This window comes from Petaurus breviceps, unplaced genomic scaffold (assembly GCF_028583685.1).
Source record: "Petaurus breviceps papuanus isolate PSGF00001 unplaced genomic scaffold, PetGlider_PUasm1.0 63, whole genome shotgun sequence".
Taxonomy (NCBI): domain Eukaryota; kingdom Metazoa; phylum Chordata; class Mammalia; order Diprotodontia; family Petauridae; genus Petaurus; species Petaurus breviceps.
Genome location: NW_027186418.1, coordinates 593389 through 618957, shown reverse-complemented (window position 1 = coordinate 618957; position 25569 = coordinate 593389). Strand labels below are relative to the sequence as shown.

The following is a 25569-nucleotide window of genomic DNA, read 5'->3' as shown; positions in this document are numbered from 1 at the left end:
TGACTAAGGGTCTGTCAATTTTGTTGTTTTTTTTTCATAAAACCAGCTCTTAGTTTTATTTATTAATTCAATAGTTTTCTTAATTTCAATTTTATTAATCTCTCCTTTGGTTTTCAATATTTCTAATTTAGTATTTAATTGGGCATTTTGAATTCGTTCTTTTTCTAGTTTTTTCAATTGCATGCCCAATTCGTTGACCTCCCTTTTCTCTAATTTAATCATGTATGCACTCAGGGATATAAAACTTCCCCTAAGAACTGCCTTTAATGCATCCCACAGATTTTGGTATGTTGTCTCATTATTATCATTCTCTTGAATGAAATCACTGATTGTTTCTATAATTTCTTGTTTGACCCACTCATTCTTTAGGATTAAATTGTTTAATTTCCAATTAGTTTTTAGTCTGTCTTTCCAGGGCCCTTTATTGCATATAATTTTTATTGTATCATGGTCTGAGAAGGATGTATTTAATATTTCTGCCTTACTGCAAAGAATTGTGAGGTTTTTATGCCCTAGAACATGAACAATTTTTGAGTATGTGCCATGAACCGCTGAGAAGAAAGTACATTCCTTTTTATCCCCATTCAGTTTTGTCCAGAGATCTATCATATCTATCCTCTTTAAAATCTTGTTCACCTCCATAACTTCTTTCTTGTTTATTTTGAGGTTAGATTTATCAAGTTCAGAGAGAGGGAGATTAAGGTCTCCCACTAGTATAGTTTTGCTATCTATTTCTTCCTCTAATTCCTTTACCTTTTCCTCTAGGAATTTGGATGCTATACCACTTGGTGCATATGTGTTAAGTAATGATATTGCTTCATTCTCGATGGTGCCTTTTAACAGGATATAGTTTCCTTCCTTATCTCTTTTAATTGGGTCAATTTTTGCTTTTGCTTTATCTGAGATAAGGATTTCTACCCCTGCTTTTTTTACTTTAGCTGAGGCATGATATATTTTACTCCAGCCTTTTACCTTTACCCTGTGTGTATCCCTCTCCTTCAGATGTGTTTCTTGTAAAGAGCATATTGTAGGATTATGATTTCTAATCCATTCTGCTATCTGTCTCCATTTTATGACAGAGTTCATTCCATTCACATTTACAGTTATGATTGTTACCTGTTTCTTTCCCTCCATCCTATTCCCGCCCTTGTTAATGTTCATATTTTTCCCCCCTTCTCCCTTCCCCACCTTAATAGTTTTCCTTTTGACCACTGCCTCCCTCAGTATTCCCTTATCAGCCCCCCTCCCTTTTCCTCCCCTTTCCCCTTACTTCTTCCCCCCCCTCTTAACCCCCCCCCCCCTTTTGTAGCCCTTTCCCCCTTCTACTGTCTGTAGGATATTTTTATACTTAATGAAGTATGTTATTTCTTCTTCACACCAAGAGTAACAGGAACAAATGTCATGCCAAGCTCCTCTCCCTCCCCTCTTTCCCTCTAAAATGATACTTTTTTGTGTTTCTTCTCCAGAGAGTTCTATGCTTAACTGGTTGTTATTCCCTCCTTGCACCAGAACCAATGAGGGAAGAGCTCATATGATTCCCATCTCCCTCCCTTCTTTTCCTCTGCTATACAGTTTTTATGCCTCTTTGTGTGGCATAATTTACCCTTTTCCACTTCATTCATTCCCTTTCTTCCATTGCAGTCCCTTTGTAGCCCTTGATAAGAATTTTTTTAATCATCATTTTGTGTATTTTATACTCATACCCTCTACTTGTCTATAACCAGTTTGCTCTTATCAAATAGCAGGGTGTGTGTGTGTTTTCCTTGTTTGCCTTACTATGTCACTGTTGCATCTTGTAATTGGAGGTTGAATTTTCCATTGAGTTCTGGCTTTTTTATCAAGGAGGTCTGGAACTCTGTTATATCACTGAATGACCATCTCTTTGCCTGGAAGAATATGCTCAGTCTCACTGGGAATGTGATCTTTGGTTGTAACCTGAGCTCTTTTGCCTTCTGGAAAATTGTATTCCACTGCCTCCGATCTTTCAGTGTAGAGGCTGCCAAATCCTGTGCGATCCTCACTGTGGACCCTCGATATTTGAATTGTTTCTTTCTGGATGCTTGAAGTATTTTCTCTTTTATCTGGTAGTTCTGGAGTTTGGCCAAAACATTTTGAGGACTTTTCAGTTTGGGATCTCTTTCAGCAGGTGTCCAGTGGATTCTCTCAATTTCTATTTTACCCTCAGGTTCTAGTATCTCAGGGCAGCTTTCCTTAACAAGCTCTTGGAGAATGTTGTCCAGTTTCATTTTTTCATCATGATTTTCTGGTAGGCCTATGATTCTGAGTTTATCTCTCCTGGATATGTTTTCCAGGTCAGTTATTTTTTCTTTGAGGTATTTTACCTCTTTTTCTAATTTTTCATTCTTGTTGTTTTGACTAATTCTTTGGTTCCTTATAGAGTTATTTCTTTCAATTTGGTTGATTATAGTTTTTAGCAAATCATTTTCCTTGGTTAATTTTCGGAGCTCCTTTTCCATATCATACACTTTTCTTTTTAGAGAGATGTTTTCTTCATTATAATGTTTTTCTAATTCTGCTATTTTGGTTTTGAGAGAATTATTCATTTTGTCTTCTATCTCTCTCATTTGGTTTTCAAAGTTCCTTTTGATCTCATCTAGGAGAGCCTTCTTTGCTTGGGACCCATTCCCTGTTGATGTTTCAGCTGTGGGTGTGGAGTCCACATTGTCTCCCTCTGAGTTTGGTTCCTCCCTCTAAGGATAGTAGGACTCCAGAGTCTTTGTAGTCTGCTTTCTACCCATTTTGAGGCAAGGCACTAGCCACGCCCTTCCTCTAGGGATCACAAGCCTTTACTGTAGAGGGTTTTGCCCTGGGGCAAGAGTTACTATGTTTTCAGGGTCAGAGGCGGGGTTTGGAGCAGGTGAGGTTCACTCTGTCATCCTGATCTTTGGAGGTCCTGATAGGGGCTTTTTTTTTTTAAATTTCTGGACTATGAAGTGGTAGCCCCAGGAGTATTTGCTGTCCAGGACAGGGGCCCCTGTATTTGCTTCTTACCTTGATCTTTCCAGTCCCAGCCCTTTGGTGATAGGCCTAGTAGTGGCCCTTGTGGTTGGTGGGATGACTTGCCCTCTGAGTTGATCAGGCCCCTTCCAGGCCTGCCTCTGCGTCTGCCGACTCATTAATTTTCCTTCTAAACTTCTAAAGTCCTTCTTTTTTAAAAAATTTTTTTTAAGCAATCAGGGTTAAGTAACTTGCTCAAGGTTACACAGCCAGTTATTTCTGGGTGTGGTGCTGAGTATCTGAGCCTGGGATTCGATCTCCAGGTCATCCCAACATTGGAGCCAGTGCTCTTACTCGCTGAGCCACCTGGCTGCCCCTAAAGTCCTTCTTAGTAAGAAGAAGTAAGTCTTTTTTCTGATATAATAATTCTTACATTTGTCTCCTCTTGATTCTTACTGCCACCATACTAAATAGGCCTGCCCATTAACACCTGTGTAACTACTGCAGTAGTCTTAACAGGTATGGTTACCTTCACTCCCTCTTTCACCCTTCCAAGTCATCCCTTAGAAGCTATCAGACTTAATCCCTTTGTACACATATCTTATTACATAGATCTTTTATCTAAGTAAAATGCAAAATGCTTTAGGCATTCAAAGTCATGTTATCTTCTCTTATGTTATTTCTTTCCATGGAACCTATGGCCTATTCATACATACTAGACTACTTACCATTTTTCATAAATACCACTATTACTCCTCCCCCAACACACACTTTTCCATTTCTTTATTTATGATGTCTCCTCTGCCTGCATCTTTGCTGTCTACTAAATTCCTACTTATCATTTAAAGATGATATTATTGTTAAAATAGCATCTCTTCCAGAAAGCCTACTTTTATTCATTTAGTTAGTAAGAACCTTTTAACCAGCCTACTTGAACCTCACATAAAACATTTTGTTCCTTTACTATGCTCTAATCATCAGTATGGCATTGTTAAGGGCCCATCTCAGGGTAAGAAGACCTGAGTTTAAGACCTGTCACCGATTCATACCAGTTGTATGACCCTAGGAAAATCAATTAATCTCATAGTGCCCTGGACAACTCTTTAAGCACTATAAATTATAGAACAGGGGCTGGTCTATAAATAGGGACCTTTTTTTTTAAACCAGAAGTTCCCTAACCAATAAAATCACAGGTCTGGACCCACCCCAAAATTGCATATGTAAGTGTCACATCTCCCTGCTCCATGAAAGTAAGGACAATGCCATATCTAAACTTAATACATTAATTAGAACCAAGAATAGTACTCTGCTCATAATACAGATTTAATAAGTGTTTGTTACGTTTAATTGAATTTAGTTAATTAAAAGTGAAAGAGAAATAGTGGTAAATGATGATTTCTTAAAATTGGCTACTGTCATGGCACGCACGCACACACACACACACACACACACACCTCCCAATTTCGAAGTAAATGTTGTGCTAATACATTAAAAAACAAGAATTACAGATAGTTCCTCCAACACAGTTTAACCACAGAGATCTTTAAAATACACCAAATAAGTCTTAATCAGAAATCCAGGAAAAAATTCAAGTGAGTAATTTTTCCCCCCCCCAGAATAAATTGGCACAGGGAGAGAAATAGAGAGGTTTGTGTAAATTGGTGACAGAATCTGACCAGGGATGTACCATTTTAGCACATGAGGCAAGATGAGTTCCCAGACTCATAAAGGGATAACCCAACTTTGTGCAATATTTGGGAAAAGGTTCCAAGTGTCAGTTCTATTGTTTACTACCACAGATCCAGGGTGGACTGAGAGAAGGGGACTTTTGCCTAGGAGTGGTGCTTCTGGATTGAGCCATAGGCTATGTACTGATCTAAGACTGATCTAAGAACAAATTCAGAAGCAAACAAGGGCTGTGTAGTTCTGATAGTTCTGACCCTAGGAGTTGAGTAGGGCCTTAGTTCCATTATCCAGCCCAGTGTGAAGCCTGAAGAGGGAAAAACAGGGAAGGAATCCCAGAACAAAGGGTAGCCTACAGTTCTGTCACTCTGAATTAGCAGAAATTTCCAGTTGGCTGAATAGATAGTGATTGAGTCCAGTAGCAGTCGACTGGACTTTCAACCATGGACAAACTAGTAGGAGTATGATGTAGACCCAAACCCAGGTCAGAAACTTGCAGAGTTAAGACCAGGAGTGCAGGTACCTTGTTATCATACCACTTGGGAGCAATGAAAGCTTGCAGATTCCCAGCTTGAGCTATCTCTAAGATCCTAGAATATCAAAATTTTAGTTCAGAGATTCCCCCAGAAGTGTGCAGAACACAGTCCTAAAATAAAGCCCAAAGTCAGGAAGTGGATTGGAGGAATGAGCAAACAAATAGACAAATAAAAAAAGAATCCCACTATAAAGAACTACTGTGGTGGCAGGAAATCTCAAGACACAAACTGAAGAAGAGAATGAATATAAAATATCTACAAGAAAAACCTCAAAGAAAAACAGGGCATACACATAAGTCCAAAGAAAATTCTTAAAAGAGATGAAGAGTTTTTTTTTTTTTTAAAGAGTTAAGGAATGCTAGAGAAAAATAGGAAAATAAATGAGAGAAGAAAGATTTGGAAAGAGAATTAATAGCTTGGAAGAAGAGATACAAAACCTTACCCAAAGGAGAAAAAAAAACCTCCTTGAAAATTAGAAATGACCAAATAAATGCTAATGACTCCATGAGACAACAAGAAATATTAAAACAAAGTCAAAATGCATCTCATAGGAAAAACAATTGACCTGGAAAAGAGATTGAGGAGAAAAAATTTAAGAATCATTGGAAAGCCACATGTCTGAAAGCCTGAAAGCCATGACAAAAAAGAAAGAGCCTTAGAAAAATCACATTTCAAGAAATCATAAAAGAAAACTGCCTAGATCTCTTAGAACCAGAAAGTAAAGTATAAACTGGAAGAATCCACCAGTCATTAGCCTCCTAAAATAAACCCCAAAATGAAATGTCCCAGGAATATTTTAGCGTAAGCCAAAAATTTCCATGTAAAAGAAAAAAAAAATACTGGAAACAGCCATAAGGAAAGAATTCAAGCATTAAGAAACCACAGTCAGGATCACAAATAATTTAGGAATCACTACTATTAAGAATGGTGAACTTGGAATACAATATTCTAGAAAGGACATGGGTTTATAAGAAAGAAATAACTTAGCAAAATTAAATATAATACTATGGGAAAGGGAGGATGGACTTCAACAAAATAGATTTCCAAGCATTCCTGATGAACAGAACAGAGCTGCATATAAGCTTTGAAATATAAACACAGAAATTAAGAGAGACAAACAAAAGAAGGTAAATATGAGTGATTATAAGAGACTATAATATATAAAAGACTAAACAAGGGTAAATTGTTTATATTCTAATATTGGAAGATGATATATGTACCCCCTGAGGAATCACAGAGGAAATCACTCAGGAATCCCAGAGGAAATCTGATTAGACAGAGTACCTGGGAGTATTTCTATTATGTTTATATGATCTTAAAGGAAGAATGGAAAGGAAGTCGGGAGAATTTACTAGTGGTGGGAGAAGAGAAGGATGAGGAAAATTTCCTCATATAATTTGTGCATGCAAGCAGAAATCTATATAAATACAAAGCAATAAGGAAAGAATACACACACACACACACACACACACTCAGAAAGAGAGAGTTGGGAACAGAAATAGTCAGGCCTTGATTAACATTAATAATGAATTCTCCTAAAGAAGTTGTACTGCATATTCCTAATAGGCTAGAACAAATTGTTATATTTTATGTAATTATAAATTCAAATAGTGGGAATTCAATTACATGTAAAAGCTTTAGGGGATTCGTTAATCATACTAATTGGGATCTACAAGTACATTTTTTTTTATCCTCTACTGATGTGTTTATTTTTATAGGTCAGTCAATATGTCAGGACACACAGTTCAAAACAACTCTATGTAATACAATTCTGTAGTAATAAATATAGTATCAGAACATTCCCCTCTCTCTCTTTTTTTTTTTTTTGGAGGGCAATTAGGTTTAAGTAACTTGCCCAAGGTCACACAGCTAGGTTTTTGTTTTTTTTGTATGTGTTAAGTGTCTGAGGCCGGATCCGAATTCAGGTCCTCCTGACTCCAGGGCCAGCACTCTACTCACTGCGCCACCTAGCTGCTCCCCTTCCCCTCTCTATGAATATACCTTCAGTTGATTTTTTTTATACCCACATGTAAGATTTTACATAGGACATTATAGGGATGGGGAATATACACTGTGTGACCTGTAGGTAATCAGTACATATTCAGGTAGTATTTATACCTAGGGCACACATGTAAGGGCAAGACGTGTATCCAGCACCACAGAGCCATTGATATCTGTTGATGGTGTCACTATATGCTTCTCCCTTCTGGGCCTGCTTGAGTTTTTATTTATTTACTTTTAGTTTAGAACATTGAGTTCCACAATCCCTTGAGTTCCAAATTTTCTTCCTGTCCCTCTCTTCTCCCCTCCCCCGCCATGGCAGCATGCAATCCGATATAGGTTCTACAAACACCTTCACATTAAATATTAGTCAAGTTGTAAAGAAGGACTATAACCAATGGAGTGAACAGCGAGAAAGAAGGAACAAAACTAAACACAAAAGAGAGCAAGTAGTTTTCTTTAATCTGCATTCAGATTCTGTAGTTCTTTCTCTGGATGTGGATGTCCTTTTCCATCATGAGTCTTTTGGAGTTGTCTTATAACCTTGCATTGCCGAGAGGAGCCTAATCTATAAAAGTTAGTTGTTACACATACAATGTGTCTGTAACTATGTACAAAGTTCTCCTGGTTCTGCCCTCTTCACTCAGCATCAGTTTGCATAAGTCTCTCCAGGTTATTAAGAAGGCTGTCTGCTCCTCATTTCTTATACTACAATAGTATTCCATTACATTCATATACCATAATTTGTTTAGCCATTCCCCAATTGATGGGCATCCCCTTGATTTCCAATTCTTTGCCGCCACAAAAAGAGCTGCTATAAATATTTTTGTACATACAGGTTCTTTTCCCATTTGTATGATCTCTTTGGGATATACAGTCCTAGAAGTGGTACTGCTGGGTAAAAGGATAAGTACTTATTTATAGCCCATTGGGCAAAATTCCAGATTGCTCTCCAGAATGGTTGGATCAGTTCACAATTCCACCAACAATGCATCAGTGTTCCAATTTTTCCACATCCTCTCCAGCATTTATCATTTTCCTGTTTTGTCATCTTTGGCCAATCTGACCAGTGAGATGTGATACCTCAGAGTTGTTTTGATTTGCATTTCTCTAATCAATAGTGATTTAGAGCATTGTTTTCATATGCTTATAGATATTTTTAATTTTTTCCTGTGAAAACTGCCTGTTCATATCCTTTGACCATTTATCAATTGGGGAATGACTTGTATTCTTATAAATTTGACTCAGTTCTCTATATATTTTAGAAATGAGGCTGTTAGGGGCGGCTAGGTGGCGCAATGAATAGAGGACTGGCCCTGGAGTCAGGAGGACTGAGTTCAAATCAGACTCACTTAACTCTTACTAGCCGTGTGACCTTGGGCAAGTCACTTAACCCCAACTTCCCTGCCTTCCCCCTCCAAAAAGTACAAAAAAGAGAAAAAAAGAAAAAGGAATGAGGCCTTTATCAGAGACACTGGTTGTAAAAATCTTTTTCCAATTTCCTACTTCCCTACTAATCTTGGTTACATTGACTTTATTTGTACAAAACTTTTTCAATTTAATGTAATCAAAATTATCCATTTTGCATTTCATAATGCTCCCTAATTCTTGTTTGGTCATGAATTCTTCCCTTCTCCGTAAATCTGACAGGTAAACTATTCCTTGTTCTCCCTAATTGCTTACAGCCTCAGCCTTTATAGCTAGCTTGTGTACCCATTTCAACTTGATTTTGGTATATGGTGTAAGATATGGTCCATGCCCAGATTCTGCCACACTATTTTCCAGTTTTCCTAGCAGTTTTTATCAAATAGTGAGTTCTTATGCCAGAAGCTGGGGTCTTTGGGTTTATCAAACAGTAGATTACTATAATCATTGACTGCTGTGTCTCATGTACCTAATCTATTCCACTGATTTCCTCATCCAGTACCATGTAGTTTTGATGACTGCTGGTTAAAATCTGGTATGGCTAGGCCAACTTCCCTAGCATTTCTTTTCATTAATTTCCTTGATATTCTGGACCTTTTTTTCTTCCAGATGAATTTTGTTAACTATTTTTTCTAGCTCTATAAAATAATTTTTGGTAGACTGATTAGTATGGCACTAAATAGATAAATTAATTTAGGTAAAATTGTCATTTTTATTATATTAGCTCGACCTAGCCATGAGCAACTGATGTTTTTCCAAATATTTAAATCTACTTTATTTGTGTGAAAAGTGCTTTGTAATTGTGTTTGTATAGTTCCTGGGTTTGTTTTGGCAGGTAGACTCTCAAATATTTCATAATGTTTACAGTAACTTTAAATGGAATTTCTCTATTTCTTGTTGTTGGACTTCATTAGAAATATATAGGAATGGGGGTGGCTAGGTGGAGCAGTAAGTAAAGCGCTGGCCCCGGAGTCAGGAGGACCTGAGTTTGGTTCCAGCCTCAGACACTTAGCACACAAGGAAAAAAAACAACAACATTAGCTGTGTAACCTTGGGCAAGTTACTTAACCCTAATTGCTCTCCAAAAAAAAAAAAAAAAGGCAAAAAAAGAGAAATATATAGGAATGTCTAGGATTTTATGTGAGTTTATTTTATATCCTGCAACTTTGTTAAATTTATTTATCTCAAGCAGTTTTTTACTTGATTCTCTAAGTATTACCAACACATTTCACTCGAGGGAAACAGGTGGGAAAAAGGAGAAAGTAAAGAAAGGAATATGGTGAAGGGCAGATTAAGGCAACTAGACAGTATAGTGAATACAGCATTAGACCTGGAGTCAGGAAGACCCAAGTTCAGACACCATTTACTAGCTAGCTGTGGGACCCTGGACAAATCACTTAATTTCTGCCTCGGTGTCCTCATCTATAAAATGGGATAATAATAGCACCTACTTCCCAGTGTTGTTGTTCATAAAGTATGCAAACCTTAAAATGTATATAAAAATGCTAGCTATTATTAAGATTAATCTTAAGCAAAACAAACTCTAAAGAGGGTAGATTTCAAAGATCAGATGAAAAGAAAAGAAAAGATAAGAAGCTTTTATTGGGCTCTGGGTAAAGAAAAGAGAAATGGGATCAGGAAACAGAACAGATTATACTAAATCCAAGGAGCTTCCTTATCTCTTTCTTCTTCTTTATGAAGAGGGAGTGAGAATCAAAGAGAAGAACAAGTACAATACAATTAACAGTCATAACTGAATTGAATAGCATGAACTCATCCATAAAACAGAAGAGAATAGAAGAATGAATTAGAAGCAGAATTCAATAATATGTTGTTTACCAAAAAAAATCACATCTGAAACAAAATTATGTTGAAAGGAAAATCTACTATGCTTCAGTTGAATCTGTTATGCTTTAGCTGCCCAAAAAAAGCAGGAACATCATGAGCTCAGATAAATACACAATTAAAAAAGATGAACAGAGAAACAACATTTTGTTGAAAGGTGTCATAAACATCTTTTAATTTATATCATTACCAAACATTTATGTTTCATATACCATATCATCTAAATACTTAAAGAACACTTAAATGGAGAGATAGACAGTAAATCTATGATAGTGGGGCATGTCAATTTTCCCCTCTTAGATGCAGATACATTAGACAAAAATGAATGAAAAAGTAGTGACAGACCAGAATTTAGGAAAGTTAGCTATGATAGACCTCCAGAGATTATTGAATGGGAACAGAAAGGAAAACATAGAGATAACTAGATCAGCTGTGAAAGACACCTTTACCAGAAGCAGAAATATTAAATGCATCTTTTATGAACCACAATGCAATAAAATTTATATTAGTTAAACTTCAGTGGTTTAGAATAAAAATACAAACTCCTTTATTTGGCATTCCAACCTACCTTTACAGATTGATTCACATTACTCCCCATAGGCACGCTATAGTCATTTTCAGTCATGTCTCATACTTCATGACCCTATTTTCTTGGCAAAGATACTGGAATGGTTTGCCATTTCCTTCTTCAGCTTATTTTACAGAAAGGGAACTGAAGCAAACAGGATTAAGTGACTTCCCCAGGGCCCCACAGTTTATAAGTGTCTGAAGCCAGATTTGAACTCAGAAAGGTGAGTCTTTGTAACTCCAGGCACGACACTCTACCCACTGAGTCACCTAGTTGCACTCTATATTCCACTTAAATTAGCCTACTCTAGACATGTTATCTTCTACATCCATTCATTTTTACAGGCTATCTACCATGCCTAGAATCAATCAATAAACATTTTTTTAAGTATGTACTACATACCAGACAGTGTGCTAAGCACTGGAGATACAAGTAGGAAAAGAAAGATAGTTCCTCTAAAGGAGTTTACTATATATCCATTTGGGGAAGACCACATGCAAAAGGAAACTGAAGAACAGTGGAGGCTACCTGGAGTCATGATGGAAAAGTCAGAGAAGTATACCTGGGTGAGAAATGGGATGATGTTCTGAATAAAGCTCATTCCTTATATGGAATTTTTAGCATTCATGACTCCATCCTTCAATCAGAAGGACAGAGTGTGGTGATGAAATGGAAGACCAACGCTGATGGGATCTTACAGGATGAACACTATCCTTCCTCACTTTCAATTCTCAAAGTTCTGTTACAAGCTCACCTCAAGTGGCACTTCCAAGAGTCCCCTAGTCACTGGTGCTCTCCACCCTTCCCCAAGTACCATCTGTGTGTGTGTGCATATGTGTGGGTTTGTATATATGTATATGTGTGTGTATGGCCTGTTTACTTGTGTTGTGTGTGTGTATAAACACACACATATTTGCATACCCCAATGTCTAGCACAATGCCCAACACCCAGTATAGGCTTAATGAATGCATGCAGAATTGAAATTAATATAAATGTGGGCAATTATTATTAGAAATCTGAGTTGCGGTGATTTACATGTATCTTGAAATCTCTAAAAGTTATAATACTGGATACAAAAGATTCTCAAACAAATTATTCCAATGTGAATATTTACCATTTTAATGAATAAAACTACATGCTCTGAAGTCTGCTCATTACCTAATAAGTTAGAATAGTTTAATTTTGACATACTCACTTTTTAAGACATTAAAACTATCTTATTGAAGATAACAAAAGTTTTATTTTAACCAAATCAGTGATTGATTATAAATAGACAAAGAGTCATTTAAAAAACTCTCTTGTGGAAGGAGTACCTTTATATATTTACTGAGAAAACATGTTTCCATAGATCAGATTTTGGGGTAAATAAATATGCAGATTTATGATTCATGTCCAGGTCTAAACTGACATAAGGACCCTTTCTGTTCTAAATCTTGTGATTTTTATGGTCTTTTCTTTTTTTAAAACCAAATTATGTATTTACTACTGCAATTATGATTATATACAATAATGAAATGGTGATAACCCAAGATATTAATGAATACATTATTAACCATTAAATATATTCTGTTACATCCTTAAAAACAAATTTGAAATCCTTAAGTAGACATTTAGTTGGAAGTGTTATTGTGAATATAAGCATTCCTTAAGGCAGGCCATCCCAATTTTAGATTCATTATTCAGGAATTCAGTTTTAAGCAAGATTTGTGGCAGTGATGATCTTAGATATGTCTTTTTTATTGAAAAGTAACATATTCTGAGAAATAGTAGTAGTGTTTGGATGATATTGCCTCACCTTGATTATCCAAGCTTAGTTTACTGACTATCAGCTAAAAGAAATGCTGGAGGTTTCCTGTCTTCTTTGAGTCCAGATTTCATTATGATAATTTTTTTTTACTGTAACAATTTAAGTCATTTAATGTAACACATTTACCTTATTTAACATATAGGGAAAACACTAATGTTTAGAGAAAAATGCATTTAGTATCTAAACTGGAAAACCATAAACTTTAGGAACCATTTATTTTTTCCTGGATCCAGGGCATTAAAAAGTTGACCACATCTTCAAGGTTCTCCTGTTCACATCATTCCTGAAATCATCCCTAATGATAACTTCTCTGTCTTCACCTACTACTTCATCTGAATCTAGCAGACCAAGGTTATTTAGGGCTTCTTTGTTCTGAACAGGAGTTATAAAACCTTGATTTGTAAAGCCATGAGATAAGGAAAGTCTACAGCAGTTATTTTTGTGATCTTGATTCTTATTAACATATTTAGCAAAAAATCTCTTGGTTTATCTAAGATTTTCAGTGAGGTCCCAAAGTCTTGCTGCAAACTGGGGGTGAGAGAGTCTGAGATCTCCCAAAGGGACACTAGTTACTGATGGTTGACCAAAACTTCTGGTATTACTTGGCCAGTATGTGAAGCAGCCTTGTTGTCAGGCAGTATGGCAAGGGCTTCTTTATTTCCTGGGATTGCCAAGTGAGCTCTGAGGCCCATTACGATAATTCTTTTGAGAGGCAGTGTGGCATGGTGAACAGAAAGCCAGTCCTGGAGTCAGGAAGACATGAATACAAGGCTTGCCTCTGAACTCTACTGGCTGTGTGACCCTAGGCAAATCATTTAATTTCCTCAGTGTTCCCCCAGTCAGTGGGGCAATAGTGCAAAGGCTGCTAGAGTGAGAGGACCTTGGTTCAGATCCCCTCTCTGCCAAGCTGTCTGAACTTGGACATATTATTTCACAACTCTGTGCCTCAATTTCCTCATCTATAAAATGAAGAGGTTGATCTTGACCTCTAAGATTCCTTTCCATTCTAAGTTTATTACCTATGATCCTATGATGCATAACAGGTTTCTGACCTAAGCCAATTTAATCACAGACCTCCCTCCCAAAATGTACTTTAATGCATTTTGAGGTCACATCACAGACTGGGTTTGAATTAAGTCAAATGATATTTTAGGTGCATGTAGGGCAAGTACTGCTGTTTGAATTTGAGTATGATTTTTTTTATTAATTTTTATTTTTCAACATTTACTTCCATAAGTTCTAAATATTCTCCCCCTCCTTCCTCCCTCTCCAAGATGGCATACAATCTAAGCTCTATATTAAACATATTTTCATATTAGTCATGCTGTATAGAAGAATTAGAATGAATGGAAGGAACCATGAAAAAGAAAAAAAAACAAAACAATAAAAAAGAAAATAGTCTACTTCACTCTGAATTCAGACTCTATGGTTCTTTCTCTACATGTGGATAACATTTTCCATCATGAGTCCTTTGGAATTGTTTTAGGTCCCTGCATTGCTGGGAAGGGCTAAGTCTATCAAAGTCAATCATCACACACTGTAGCTGTACTGTGTACAATGCTCTCCTGATTCTGCTCACTTCACTCAGCATCAGTTCATATATGTCTTTCCAGGTTTTTCTGAAGCCCACCTGTTCATCATATCTTATAGCATAGTAGCATTCCATTACATACATATACCACAACTTGTTCAGCTGTTCCCCAATTGATGGGCATCCCCTCAATTTCCAGTTCTTGGCCACCACAAAAAGAGCTGCTATAAATATTTTTGTATATGTGGGTCCTTTTCCCATTTTCATGATCTCTTTGGGATACAGCCCTAGAAGTGGTATTGCTGGGTCAAAGGGTTATAGCCCTCTATGGTCTTTTCTTATTCTAATAGTCTGATGCCATTTCAAAGCATGACATGTAATTCAGAACTACTGGCCACTAGGTGGTACTATTTAGTTTCATATATTTTGGGTGTTCCTTCCAAGTTAATTATACAACTTTAATATCTATCATATGTGTTTGTTATATCTTGTCATTTGGTAAGAACTTACATTTTTTCAAGACTTTATTTTTATGAAATTTGGGGAAGTTATTCTTTGCATTATTCTTTCATGTAATGTTTTCTTCAAATGCAAAATTAGAGGACTTTAGACTAATAAAGGTAATTTTAATTTTAAACTGATTTTAGTTTTAGTCCACTAATAAAAGTACATATGATGTAATAAAAGGGGGGAAATAGACTTGTGTTCTATTTATTTAAGATGTAACTAATATTAATTTTAAAGGAGGCTGAAGCTATGTCAGAATAAAACTGGAGAAGTAAATGGCAAGATAAACTTTTATATTTACATTACATAATTACAGTTTAACTTTTATTATTTCCCTATCATATAAAAATATTTTTTATTTAGGAAGCATTTAATGACTGCCTATTGGATAGATAAATCTGCCTATTTTTGTTGGACAGAAGGATACAAAGGCATTTTCCCTCCCACCCCCACTATATATGGAGATAGTGGTACAATGGTAATATACTAGATTTGGATTTAGAAAATTTGGCCACTAGTTCTGGAACCAACATTTTATATGTGTGACTTTACAAATAATGTCATAGGTAGTTGTGAGAAAAGCAATTACTTTGTAAAACATGATTTATTATGGCTATTAATATTTTACTGGAAGATATTATAAAAAGAAGGCCAAGAACTTGGGTAAAATTAAAAAAACAAAACAATACTCTATAATTCAACTACAGTGTCTGACTTGTTATTCCTAAATTCTATCTCCAGTCTCCATGCTTTTGCAGTGGCAGTTGCCTGTGACTATAATGCTCTCCTTCCTCATTTCTGCCTCTTGGAATCCTTGCTTTCCTTCAAGATTTAGTTCAAGCACTTTCTTCTGTAGGAAGACTTTCCTAGTACTCCCATCTCCTAGTGCCTTTGACCACAAGGTTACCTTGAATTTCCTTTTTATGTATTTTGTATATATTTTTATGTGTACATATAAAAACCAGGCCTTCCTGACTGCAAGTATAATGCTTGAAAGCAAATCTTATTGGTTCTGTGTTGACAACATCAATTTCATACTCTTATTTCATTCTCTCTATTCACACAACTACCGTCCTAGTTATAGGTATTATTCATCTTTTCACTTGGACTACTGAAATAATCTCCTGTTTCGTTTCCCAGCCTCAAGTACCTCTCCACTCCAATTCTGTTGTTCTTATTTGGTTGTTTCAATTTTGTCCAACTGGAGTGACCTGCCATTTCCTGCCAATCTTCTAGTGATGAGCTTGCTGATTTTATCCCTGGATGATAAGCCTCGCATCCTATTTTTGAGGAAATATTCAAAACCTTTCCAGCTGAAACGAATCCACCAGAGCATGTACTCTATTAACACTGATTTTGAGGAGCCAATATCACTGCATGCCATGATGAGGAACTTAAGACTTCAGTGTATGATGATGATGATGATGATCAAGATAGCAATTATGTTATTAATGACCATAACATGAAGAGAAGGCAACTCTTTTTTGCTGTAAGTATTTAAATACATGTAACCTGATCAACCTACAACAAAAATGATGGGCTGGTTTCAGTCATTCCCAGAACCAGTGGGAAAAGAGAAGCTATTTTTTAAAAACAAACTTTAGGCTGCTTGAATTGTTTTCAGTCTTCTCAAGCTGATCATCCTAAAATCGAAATTTCCTAGTTTAGTATGCTTTTCAAAAATCTAATTAAATCCTCTTATAAATATCCTTAATGGAAATATTTACTCACTGCATTTACAAAAACTGTGGGATTTCAAAGATAAAACAGAACTGAAGTTTGCACAATACAGAGATTCCTGTGGAAATCCTTAATAAGAATCAGATGTGCAGAAAAAGAGCCAAGTTTATAAAAAACACCCGGATCTAGACATTGCAAATCCACCTTTCAAAGTCTCCTTCTGAATTCAAAGAATGACTTTCAGTCACACAATAGCTCATATTAATTCATGTTTACTTGCCCATTTCAATTACATCAACATCTAACAGGTTTCACATGGTATTTAGATCTTGTTATCATAATCCTCTGATAAGAAACACACTAATAAAGCAAGCTGTATGTAGACCACTCCAATTATTTAGTTTATTAATGAAGCATTGATACAATATTGACACAAATAAAATATATATAACACCCAGAAAATGCTTCAAAAAGATTCAAAACCATTTCTGCAAAAGTGGTCTATAAGTATCATCTAGGAATAAAAGTGAATACATCCACAAACTTCTTTTACAGGAATCTATCAGAACAGATTAGCAAACTTGGAAATCTAACAACCTGTGGTTTAGAGTCATAGCTTTATGACTCAGCCTTCTCTCAACATGAATGTTTGAAAAAAAAAAAACATGTCTAGCCTATGTGTATAAAATCCTTTCATCAATAGTACACATGGCTATCATTTAAAATGAGAAAGCAATTAGGCATAATACCAGATGTACATAATGAAACTGGTCTCATCTACATAAGAAATATGCTAAATTTATATTTATGCCAATTAAATGGCATCAACTAAATTTAATATTTATGTAAATTATTAGAAATACCCCCAATCTGGCTTTATTCAATAGATACTGCTATTAGGGGAAAAAAACCTTATATGTGTTTATCATAAACATACCTATAAAATATTATCTATCATATCTATAAAAAATAGTTCCAGTGGAACAATGTAAAAAAATCAAAGCTAACTGAATTTCACCAAGAAGTTCACCATGCAGTGGTTTTTATTTAACTGGTCAATTTTCATTTATTTTAATTGTCAAAATTGTCTTTTTCATAATAAATGCACATAAATTTGAATTTCTAGTCCTAAACTTAAAGTAATCTGTTAAAATTTATACCAAATTAGTAATAAATTAAAATAGAGTAGATGAACAATTATTGCACCCTATTTGGAAACAATGATTTAGAAAAAAAGGGCAAAGTTCTACACACTTAAGCAAATATGCAGTGATATGTGTTACAAATAAAACCAGATATTTCTTTCATTAAACATAAATACATTTGCGCAAGCTACACATTTGAGTTATTTTCAAATTTGTTTGATTGGATCTTGCTTTGATATCTTTGCCTGGACATAAATAAAGTCACAGATTTACAGGACCATGAGTTTTAAAGTTGGAAGGGACCTTAGGGATTCATTTCTACCATTTCTGCCCTGGCGCCATTTTCTCCAGACTTCTCCCATCAAAAAGCCACGCTTCTTCTGAATTTCCCTATTTCTACTGATATAATTCCAGTCTTTTTTCCTATTCTACTTTTTCCCTGTTTGTTTTATTATAAAGAATGACTCTTTGGAAGGAAAAGAGGATGATTCTCATTGGGGAAAGAATAGTAATGTAAAAAAAAATTAAAAAATATCAATAAAACTTATTTAAAACAAAAGAATCCTTCCCTGATGTCCTCAACCATTAATACTCTACCTCCCTAAACTACTTCATAATCATGTTAAATTTATTATATGTAAACTTATATACGTAGTCGGTCAATAAATATTTACTAAAGACTGTGCCTCGCACTGTGGTATATACTGGGTATACAAAGAAAGGCAAAAGACAAACCCTGCTCTCAAGGAGCTCACAGTCTAATGAAGAAAAAAAGATGGAACCAACTGTGTGCAAACAAGATATAAATAGGATAACCTGGAAATAATCGACAGAGGGGAGACATGAAAATTAAGGGAAATCAAAAAGGTTTCCTGGAGAAGGTGGAATTTTAGCTGGGATTTGAAGGAAATCAGGGAGACCAGAGGTAAAGATGAGGAGGGAGAGAATTCCAAATATGGGGAACAGCCAGAGAAAATGCCTGGAAGTTGGGAGATGGAGTGCCTTGGTTGAGGAATAGCAAGGAAACTGGTGCCACTAGATCACAAAGTATATAAAGGTAAGATATAAGAAAACTGGAAAAGAAGAAGAGGGCCACATTATGAAGGGTTTTGAACACCAGAGGACTTTATATTTGATCTTGATATTGACAATGGAGTATTTCTCAAAAGAATACAAGAGCTTTAAGAGGTTTTTGATTTTTGTATTTGTATTTTTAGAGCTTAGCACAGTGCCTATCACACAGTAGATTAACAGATTCTTGTTGACTTACTGATTTTTGTTTGTTTGGATTGGCTCTCTCATTACACTGAAAACTCCTGAAAAGGATACTCCTTCTACCAATTTAGATTGACATTTGTTCTATAATTTACAATCTTACAGATTTTCGTGGGACATGGGAGGGTAAGTGATTTGCCAGTGTCACACAGCCTAATCACTTTAGGCAGAAAAAAAAATTTCAGAGAAGTTAAGTAATCTGTCCCAAGTCCAAGAGTCAGCCTTGCCAATGGGAGAGAACACAGTATCTGGATACTAACGGAATTCTGATGCAGTCCCCAAATGTTATTTCTCTGATTAATCATAGGAATCAGGAGTAAAGAAGTCCCTTACCTCTCACTGTTCTTTTTACCGCTGGAAGAGCTGCTGGTGGATCCTGTGCGGTGACGGTTCCCTTTGGAATCTACACAGCTTATCCCTGGAGATACTCGTTCACTAGAGCTGGTTCTTCTGATGGTGCTAAAAAGAACAAGGAAAGTTACAATAAAATCTACACAAAGGAGCATCTTCAACAGAGTAAATGGGTTACATTAGTTTGATTTCTGAAAGCAAGAAAAATTAATAAAATACTATCAAATAATAATGATTGACATTTATATAGAACTTTTAGGTTTACAGAATGTTTTCCACCTGAACATTTAAAACACGTAGGGAGAGAGCACCAATCTGGAAATCAGAAGACCCATCTCTGCCACTTACAATTAGCTAATGATACAGTCCAAACATTAAATGAGTGCACATGTGTATTGAATTGCTATGAACCTCTGGCATGTTTGGATACTAAAGTGACCCTTATGTAATTCTCTAATTTTGTTTCTCTCATTAATCTCTGGAAAGAAGACCTTGAAATATCTTAATATCTCCTTAGTTTTCTACCTATTTAATTTTAGGCAAGCTGCTTCATCTCTCTGGGCACCTGTTTCCTGAACTATAAAAGAAGATGCTTGGTCTGGGTGATCTCCAATGTACGTTCCAGCTCTAAATTCTAGGATCCCATTCTAAAATTCTAATTTCAGGAATTACATAGTTCTTTTCAGAATTCCTGTGGAAAAGATGGATATGTAACATCTTTTGTGTAATGATAGTAATTTTGTTATTACAATAAAAAGCAAATGGATAAATGAAATCCTCATCAACATTTACTGAGTGGACACCATGTATATGAAATGCTATGGGAAATTTCAGTAGAAATGTACTGTCCTGAAATAATCCCTTTGTGACTATCTACCCCAAAGGGTTGAGGAAAATGCTTTATAAACATTCATATTCTACATAAATGTAAATTATTATTTGCTGTTAACAATAAGCCATTTATACACTAAAGGCATATAAGATAAACATAAATACAATGACTAAAATGCAAACATAATCATGTAAATGCTGCATATCAATATGCAATAAATTACTTACATATAATATACCTGTAAAGTTGGTATAGCAGAAAGTACAGTTGGACTTGGAATCAAAAGACTTAGGTTTAAATTATAGCTCTAAAAACATGACTCATGACTCTGAAAGCTTCATTTCCTCCATAGTATAACAGACAACTGAATATAGGGGAAAGAAGATTCAAATCCAGCTTCAGCTACTGCTATGACCTTGGGAAAGTCTTCTTTCTCCTTAACTTTCTCCTTAACCTTCCCCATAACTTTTCTGGGTCTCAGTTTCATCAATTTTCAAATGAGTAGGCTGAACTCAATGATCTCAATGAAGTCCTTTCAAACTCTACATCTCTGATCCTACGGTATTTAAAATAAAGCAGTTGGATTAAGTAATCTCCAAGGTACCTTCTCCAAGGTACCAGCATTCACAACCTAGAGTTTGGAGATTTCTGCTAAGGATAGCGCCAATAATAATTGAGGTTCCTGGAATTGCTGGGGTTGAGTCTAGGAAGGTTGGGAAGGCTTCACAAATAAGGGATATTTTGTACAATGAGCATTTTGAGAGCCAGAGGGATATTTTTGTGAAGAGGAGGAAGGAGGGCATTCAAGGCAAAAGGAATTGTCTGTTTAATAACTCAAAGAAAGGAGGTAACTTGTAAGCAAGTGATAAAGCTGGGGTACAATACATTTATTTACACTAGGCAATAAGCAGGTTTCAGAAGGGTCAATTGTCCCAAGCTTAGCCTAGTAGATTTTAGTAGTAATGAAACCTGTATGAGATGTAGGAACGGTTCAATTGAACATACTTCTCAAAGCAACGACTGAACCACCTTCCTTCTTATTTAGGGTCATTAAATATAAAAATAACAAAGAATACAGACTGAACTGATAGATGACCACATAATATTTGAGAGTAATGACAACTGACATGCCATCTCATCACATTAAATTAAATGTAAAAAATACTTATTAAATACTTACTGTATTCAATACCCTGTGATAGGTATTAAGGTATTAATCAAAGATTAAAGGTAACATATAACGAAAAGATTGGATATGAATCCAATGAAAATGAAACAAGCTAGAAAGTCATTCAAGTAAAGAAGAGGTCGAAGCAAAGTATTCTAGAAAATTTGAGTAAGGGAAGATCACTTTCACCTAAGGAGGATTTAGAGGAGGAAAAAGCTTTATGAAGGCAATGATCCCTGAGTTCATTCTTGAGGGGAGAGAACAATTTCAATAGGTAGAGATGTGTAGAGAATGTGAAAAGTGATCTTTGAACTGACATTTTAAACATAGTTCAACCTACAATTTATTAAATACTGCCTTATAGTTATTTGTGTATATGTTGTAATTCTCCTTTTAATTTGAGCATCTTATGGGCAAAAAATTGTTTGAATTTTTCATAGTACTTAGCAGAGAACTATCTACAGAAGAATCACAAAATGTCAGAGCTGTCAGCATAGTGCATGAATGAACAAAGAAAGAATGAAAAAGTAATGAATTTGGAATCAAATGGTTTAAACTGAAATTCTACCTTTGCTGTTTGTCTATACTAGGGGTGGGGAACCTGTAACTTTGAGGCCACATGTGGCCCTCTAGGTCCTCAAGTGCAGCCCTTTGATCGAATCCAAACTTTATAGAACAAATCCCCTTAATAAAAGAATTTGTTAGATAAAACTTGGACTCAGTCAAAAGGCTGTAAGGGACCTAAAAAGCCATATGTGGCCTTGAGACCACAGGTTATACTGTGTGTGACCTCAGGTCACTTAATTTCTTTGGATCCCAATTAATTCATATGTAGAATGAATGAGCAAGATTATATGATTTCTAAATTCCTTTAGAATTCTGAGTCTGTGATTCTATGTCCTTATACATCATCTGGCCCTATTCTAAGTCTAAGTCTTGAAGTAAGGCCACATGACCAGTAAGTAGCAGAGCCAGGAACTGAACCTGGGTCTCCTGTCTCCCAGGATCTAGTGTTCTTTCCACCATCACACATGTGCCCAAAACATATTGATTGAATGGATAACTGATATGTTTACTTGTTATAGTAAAAAGGCTTGATTTCATGTTTGAATAGAAATAGACAAGCATTAATTTCTAACAATGAATAAATGGCATCTTAAGGTTTACTTGGCATTACCCTCACAACTTCATGAGGTAGATATCCCAAGGATCATTATCCTTATTTTAGGCATGAGGAAACTGAGGCTCAGAAAACTTAAGTGATTTGTCCATCCATGGTTCACAGCTAATATGTCAGAGTAGGGAAAGGACTTCAAGTCTCTTCACTACAAGCCTAGCATGTCTTCCACCACACTACACTGTCCTTGTTAAGATCATAAGCTCTTTGACTGCAAGGTCAGGATATTTTTCTTTTGAAGACCCAAACCCCTTCGACAACACTGAACACTCAAATATGATGGTTTGCCAATAAATATTTAAGGCAAATATTGAGCAAGATCCAGATCTTAAATCTGTTGAGCTCCACCAAAGAATGTATCCAGGTTTTCTCAGATTCTAATTCATGGTGGCTTCTCCTGAGCAAACTGCCCTGAGGCAATGTCTAGTTCTAGGGGGTCATAAATAGCAGGATAGGAAGAACACTGTAGTGGAAAGAGTACTGGTCTTAGAGTTGGAAGGCTTGAGTTCAAATTCTGGATCTAATACTTACTAGTTGTGTGACCCTCGGCAAGTCACTTCACCTGTGTGAGCCTTGGTTTCTTCATCTGTAAAGTGAGGATAATGATACTTACATTACCTGCTTAATTGTGAAGAAAGTACTTTGTAATTTAACCTTAAAGCACTATATAAATGAGTTGTTATTATAGAAAAGATTAAAGGAAATGAAATAACAAGACAAATATATAATCTGCAAAAGACTCCCTAAGGTGAATCTTAGTCATAGTATGACATTGAACAAGTCATTTCTCTCATTAAAGGAGGAGCAGCTAGGTGACACAGTGAATAGAGCACCCAGCCCTGGAGTCAGGAGGACCTGAGTTCAAATCTGGCCTCAGACATTTAACACTTAATAGCCATGTGACTTTGGGCAAGTCACTTAACGCCAATTTCCCTGCCTTCCCACCTCCAAAAAGCAAGCCAAAAAAAAAAAAAAAGAATTAAAGGAGACTTTCTGAGTTAGTTTCATCAGTATTCTTCTTGGTAATAAACATTTGTCAATTCATAGGAAATTTGAGAATGTAACAAATATTCACTATTTAAAATTTCTAACTATATCTTATAGATATAACTGATATTTAGCAATTTTATAATCATGAAAAACAAATGTAATATCTAAGAAATTTAACAGGGAATATTAATATTACTAATAAGTTAATATAATTTGTAATATTTGTAGCACAAAGGAAAGAAATCTTTGTTTTGACAGTTGCTTTTTAAATTTCTTAAGCAGTAAAGGTTAATACTTAGGACAGTTATGTAATAAAGTAGTTCAATAAAGACTATTTCAAATTATTGAATTAAAAGACAAGGAAAATCTAAAAAGCTAGGAGGTAAAACTACTATACATCTAATAAGCCCTCACCTTGGAGTTGTTTTATTCAGTTTACATGCACTGAGAAGACTCACAGATCTGTTTAATCTATTTTCAAGAGGCATAGAAAACAAAGCAGAAATAAAATGAATAACACTAAAAGTGAGAGGTGTAAAAAAATTGCAATAACACAAACATGAAAAAAAAATTTGGCCTGAATTCACAGGCTTAAATATGACCCACCAATGCAATACATATAGATTCTTATCATGCAAACATCTGCATTAAAATGCTCAAGACACCCTCCTCCCCTCCAATCTTTTGGAAGGAGTACAATAATGGCTTTTTGCAACTGAAGTCTCCTGAAAATCAAAAATATTTGTTAACTCTCATAGTTAAAAACAGAAAATCAAACTTCAAGAGAGGACATCTTAAATGAAGGTAGCAAGTAAGAAAGCATTATAGGAAGCCAAATCAAATAAATGGCAGGGAATATCAGAAGAGCTATTTTTCCCTATGGATAGCAAGGGGGGGGGTATATTAAATTATTTATTTATTTTAGTAGAAGCACAGGTATGTGAAAAATTTTAGATTAATGGAATAAATTTCCTTTTGCATTTTAAAGTAATTAAAATATTTTTGTTATAGAAACATAGAGAAAAGATCCCTCCCACAAAATTTCTAACAGCCTGAAAAATAACTTATTGTACTTATTACAATATATTATATATTACATAATAATAATATAATTGCCACTTATACAGCTTTTAAAATTTTGCATGAATGCTTTACAATGAGGCTTATAAGAGTTTAAGTGATTTGTGCAGGGTCACCAGCTAGTCTTAAATGGCATTTCAACTCAAATCTTCACGACTCCAACTCCAGGGTTCTATTCACTTCAAAAATAACTTCACAATTACAGTGCTTTCAGGTTGTGACAAAACATTTTCCTCAGAACAGTTTTCTAAGATGAATGGTGCAAGAATTATCATCATACAGATAACCATGTCTCGGGTAGTAAAATGACATTCCCAACATCAAATGAAGTTGGAACTGAGATTGGAACTGACCTCACGACTCCAAATCCAGTGCTCTTTTTACCACATCACACTATTATATGAGTATTAATTTTCAAAGATTTTGCCAATTCAAAACAGCATAAGTTAGATGCAAAAGGTGACAGTGGATAGAGTGCTGGACCTGGAGTTAGGAAGACAGACCTAAACTTCAAACCTAGCCTCAGACACTTACTAGCTAGCTGTATGACCCTGAGCAAGTCACTTTGCCTCTGTTTCCTCAACTGCAAAATGTGGATAATGATAGCACCTACCTTATGAGGCTTTTATCAAATGAAATAATATTTGTAAACATCACTTAGCACCGTTCCTAGAACACATGGGTGTTGTATAAATGCTTATTCCATCACCCTTCCTTCCCTTAAATGCTATACATAAAATTAAATTATAATACCAACAAAAGAGAAACTAATTACCAGATGATAGAGGATAATCTTTACTTATAAACCATAATGAACATTACATGAAAGACTATTTCTTTCATTCTGATGGTTTTGAATCAAAATCTATATTCCCAAAACTTTTAGAAAAAAATATTTCAGACTTTCATAACTGGAAATTGAAAACGTCAAACTTAAGCTAAAACTTGATAAAACTGTTAAACTAAGGCAATAGGCTATTTCCCAAGTTTTCAGCAAGAAAGAGTAACT

General features: G+C 35.4%; 1 protein-coding gene across 5 annotated transcripts in view; it reads right to left on the bottom strand.

Moving 5' to 3' along the window:
- The window catches only part of LOC138173633 (echinoderm microtubule-associated protein-like 1), a 316387-nt gene that overhangs the window by 113148 nt on the left and 177670 nt on the right, over positions 1–25569 (bottom strand). For 3 of the 5 annotated variants that reach the window (XM_069103676.1, XM_069103674.1, XM_069103675.1), the window contains exon 4: positions 19296–19421. In XM_069103676.1, the coding sequence (XP_068959777.1) occupies positions 19296–19421 (126 nt within the window). Of the gene's footprint in view, positions 1–19295; positions 19422–23894; positions 23952–25569 lie in introns of all 5 variants that reach the window. The other 2 variants (XM_069103678.1, XM_069103677.1) reach the window with 1 other exon arrangement.